Source organism: Drosophila ananassae, chromosome 2R, assembly GCF_017639315.1.
Source record: "Drosophila ananassae strain 14024-0371.13 chromosome 2R, ASM1763931v2, whole genome shotgun sequence".
In the NCBI taxonomy this organism is placed as follows: Eukaryota; Metazoa; Arthropoda; class Insecta; order Diptera; family Drosophilidae; genus Drosophila; species Drosophila ananassae.
In genome coordinates this window covers 10574205-10578865 of record NC_057928.1, presented here as the reverse complement: position 1 = coordinate 10578865, position 4661 = coordinate 10574205, and the positions used below count along the sequence as shown (strand labels likewise).

The following is a 4661-nucleotide window of genomic DNA, read 5'->3' as shown; positions in this document are numbered from 1 at the left end:
CATTGTGGCGTTTGTTGAACCGATCTCGTCGTCGGGTATGGCCTGCGCCAGCGCCTGCTCCTGCGCCTGGGCCTGGGATTGAGGGGGCGGAGGGCGCGAGGGTCACTGGGACTCGGACAACAACCGCCACAGATCGCCGCAGCAAGAAACACATATTTTTGTGTGGCAGTGGCAGCAGCGGTCTTGACGTCCCCGTGAGTGACACACAATTGCGTTTTTTTGCGCATAGTTCCGTATTTGGTCAAAGATAATGATGTGAAATGCAGCAACAACATACAGACATAGACAGCAGCTACAGTTTCGGTTTCAGTTTCAATTTCAGCATCTTTGGCCAAAGAAACAAGACAACAAGGCAATCACCCACTCAAAAATTGTTGAGGAAAAATTGCCAGGCCATGTAAATGAGTGAAAATGCTTCGACTTAATTCTGTTTATGTGCGTCCGCGTTGCCAGGACGATCTTCGAGAGAAACTCGACTGACAAGCTCGACTGATTCGGTGCGCATGCCCCGGATTGTCATGACAGAGTTTGTTCCCCGTAGCTGTCAGTGGGGAAATAAACAAATAAACAAACGAATCGGACGGAACCGCCAGGCGAATTCCCGGCACAAATAGACCAAGTTAACCTGGAACCGGAATAAAAAACGAAATCCAACATGTCGGTGGAAGAAGGTGCGCCCTCGATGGCCAGGTTGGACAGTGAGACCGGGACTCCACCCGAGGTTGATCCCATGGATGCTCTGGCCGCTGCCCCACTCTCAACCAGGAAGCACAAGACCTATCTGAAGAAGTTTAAGGAGCCCGATTCCGACGAGGAGATTGGTGACTTGCGAAATCTGTACAATATTCAGGAGTCCTGGCGAACTCTCATGAACTTGCCCAGCTGCCAGAAAATCATGGTTTCGTAAGTTCCACACTTAATCCATTTAAAGGTTATCCTTCATATAAGAATCCTTTCATCCTTTCAGAGAGAGGGCCCAAAAAATCCTGAAGATTGAGGTGGGCATCAATGTCACTCAGGAGTTCCCCTGGAAGCAGGTCCAGTTCAAAGATCTGCGGGATGTCCTGTTCGATGAGCTTGAGAACGTGGCGGAACTGGTCAAGAAGTTCAAACACTTTAATCCAGAGCACTATGTTCTCCTTGGCTTCTGCCCCATCTTGACCGAGTCTGACGACGATCCCCCCGAGGGCGATCCGTTCATCTGCTACACGAGCATCAAAGAGTCCAAGCTGGCCATGGGCATCATCCAGAACATGGAGCACTTTGATCGGTGGAGGATGCAGCGACGCTTGCGCAAGAAGCCCCGTCGGTGGGTGAGTCAGGGTACCGAGGACGAGATGACCATCTTGGTGGAGCACTTCAGGGACGACCCAATCGATGTGGAGATCCAGAGTGTGTACCCCATTCAGGAACCGCGCCACGTGGCGTTCACACACCGAATGACCCGGGATGTGAGGGATGGCATAATCGAGCTCCTGCCCAACGAGAACGTCAAGTGGGATAATGTTACAAAGAAAAGGATCAACGTCGCCATCCAGTCGGCTCCAGCCGTGGTGGAACGGGAACAGCAAACTAATCCCACATTTCCTTCCAACGCCTGGTCCCAATATCTGTACGAGATTGATGATGATGGTGGGTTAGGTGACTCTGTTCTTCGTGACCTCCATTTATGCATCCAATTATAGATCTGGAGTTGGACGAATCCGTGGTGGACGAGGAGGAGGAAAAAAAGAGAAGCCAAAAGAATTATGTGCCCGCCGAGAAGCCACCGCCAGAAATGTCCGCCCAAATTCAATTGTTGCTCAACACTCTGGACTTCAATCAGATTGATTGTTATAGGTGGATTGATATTTCCGATTTTTCTTGCAGGATTCTAACCACTTTTTATGTATTCCAGGGATGATTACACCATGATTTCAAGACGCCAGGTGGTTCAGTACACTAATCCTTACCTTCAGGAGTTCCTATGTTTCGCCAACATCTCCAAGAGCAACAAGCGCTTTGTGGCAGGCCAGGACTGGTATCCGAAGCTCTCCGGGTTGATTGCAGTTTCCTATGCGTTTAGTACTCCAGCCTCGGTGAATGAGGCTTCCAACAGAGTGGACTACGTGCAGCGGGCCGTTCTGGAGCCAAATCCTGTGCTGCTGTGGAGCTTCTCCGACAATCTGGACTACAAACTGGAGTTTGAGGCTCCGATCGAGACGACGCAACTGGCCTTTTGCCCCTCAAACGGCGACATCCTGATTGGCGGTTGCAAAAACGGTCAGATTGTAATCTGGGATCTGCAGGGGCGTTGCGAGAAGCTGGAAGAGGAGGAGTACTTGACTGCAGCCCAGTCCAAGTATCGGATTATGATTGGCGAGTACCTCAACTGGACCATCGACATTGAGGACAATCTGATTCCCCCGGCCACCATTTCCCCTCTGGACTTATCGCCGAAGGGTCAGATCACCGGCTTCTATTGGCTGGGCCGTTCCATGTACATCAATCACTTCGGCAAGGTGTACAACGATCCGGACATGCGGGTCACCCACAAGTTCTTCATTACTTGCGCCTTTGATGGGACAGTCAGCTTCTGGGATCTGGAGGGCGGAGCGGCGAAGGCAGCAAAAGATAAGATGCGCAATCGTATGCTGCCCAAGGAGCTGTCCTCCAACGAGTCCGCCTTCAAGTCGCTGAGGATTAAACCGACCTACAATATTTACTTTCCCGAGCCACTGACAGGAATCATAGCCGACACCTCGTGTTATTCGTGCCTCACCCCGAGCATGAAGCTTATCCACGCCAACCCGTCCAACTATCCCATCAAACTGATCCCCAAGGATCCCCCCTCCCTGAGGCAGAGCATGATAGTGTCCACCTTTTACGGGCACATCAGTCGGATCGAGTGGCAGGGCATCTACACGGAGGGCGATCCCACGGAGACCATCAACAGCTCGATGCCTTTCGCCATGGTCCACGATGGTCCGGTGGTGATGATGCGCAAGAATCCCTTCTACCCGGAGCTGTTCGCATCCATCGGACGCAATATCCTGGCCATCTGGAAGGAGGACTACCCATACTCGCCAATTTTCTGGAGGCAGCGTGGCTGTGATCTCACCGCCGTGGCTTGGAGCGAAACCAGGCCAGCTGTTTTGTATTTAACCAGGATGGATGGCATCCTTGAAGCTTGGGATATTCTGGCTCGCGATGACGATGCCTGTTTGAGCGAGATCCTCGGCGGAGGAATCATTACCAGCATTTCGGAGCACCGACCCTCGCTGCCCTACAAGATCCTGGGCATCGGAGACTACAACAGCAGCATCCGCATGGTGAAGCTGCCACACACCTTCGACGTGCCGCTCCCAAATGAACTGCAGCAGCTAATGAACTATGTCCTCAAGGAGGAGCGCCGCAAGGTGGGCATCCAGGCGTGGGAGCAGAAGTACTACGAGCTCAACAAGGACATCATAGAGGCGAAGCGCGAGGCGGAGGCGGAGACCCGCAAGGAAATGGAGCGTCTGGAGAAGGAAGAGCAGTTCGCGTCGCGGAAGCGCAAGGCCGACGAAGAGGGTGGCGAGGAGAAGAAAGGGCAAGTACTTGGACATAATCCTTCAAATTAGGGCTGATATTTATCCTTGTTCTCAGGGGAACTAAAAAGAATTATGCGGGACTCAACTACAACGAAAGGATGGCCGTCAAGTGGGACGAGCTAAACCTGAACAGAATGATGACCATTCTGATGTCTCGCAAACAGATGGACCCCGAGAAGCTGGCCAGAGAGACGGCACTGGAGAAGGAGAAGCAAGCCTACGAGGCGGCGAAGAAGAAATCCCATCTGGATGTGCTAGCGCGGGTGGAGCATGAGATAGCAGCCATTAGAGCCCGCATCCTGCCCGCTGAAGTACCCGACTTCCAACGTTCTGAGATGATCCAGGAGCGGGTGAAGCGGGAAGTGGAGCTAGCGGACACGTACGAGCAGGTGGCAGCCGACTCCTGGGAGATTCTGGGCATGTTCAACGAGTTCAAGTCGATTGACTATATCGAGTTCCTGGAGCGGGGCCGACAGCGCCGCCAGTTGCTCGATCAGTCGCTCGGCGGGAACACGGATCGACTGCTCTGGTATCAGGAGAAGGTGCAGAATGGTGAGCTGAATGAGTGTCAGTTCGGCTACGAGTTCTTCAGCTCCCAAGGACACCCCGATGGGGAAGGTATATTGGATGCCCGGATGAACGTCACAACCCAGACTAAATCAGACACTACCCTTATTGTGGCCATAGACATCAAAGAAGTAGAGGAGTAGTCCTTTCTTCCTTTCGAATCCTTAATAAATGTTTCTTTCGGTGTTAAATCATTGTGTGAGAGAAGGCTTATGACTATCTCTTGACTTATTTATGATATTCAACCATCAACGTATTGACTTGAGCTGGCATTTACCGCATCTGTTCAGCCATTCAGACGTGGCCATTGAAAGTGAGGAGCCACCGACCATCAATTGGACGACCCACCCACCTGGCTAAACGGTTGACTGCCTCTGGTCGCTTGCCAAATAAAATTTTGGCTCTCAATTAGGGGTCCGACGAACCTTGAAGCCGTATTTCCGCTCACCGGCCAGCTGGCGGGTTCAAGTTTATGACATTTCTAGGCATTTCTAAATGAAGTCATCCCGCGCGGATGAGGCG

General features: G+C 52.1%; 1 protein-coding gene across 1 annotated transcript; it reads left to right on the top strand.

The window, feature by feature from the left end:
* Nucleotides 1-319: 319 nt before the first annotated feature.
* Nucleotides 320-4330, top strand: LOC6493521 (dynein axonemal intermediate chain 3). The gene is made up of 5 exons (XM_001957881.4): nt 320-903; nt 968-1632; nt 1686-1839; nt 1898-3571; nt 3628-4330. Exons 1-5 carry the CDS (start codon nt 656-658, stop codon nt 4280-4282), a joined length of 3396 nt encoding a protein of 1131 aa, XP_001957917.2. The 5' UTR covers nt 320-655; the 3' UTR covers nt 4283-4330.
* The last annotated feature ends 331 nt before the right edge of the window (nt 4331-4661 follow it).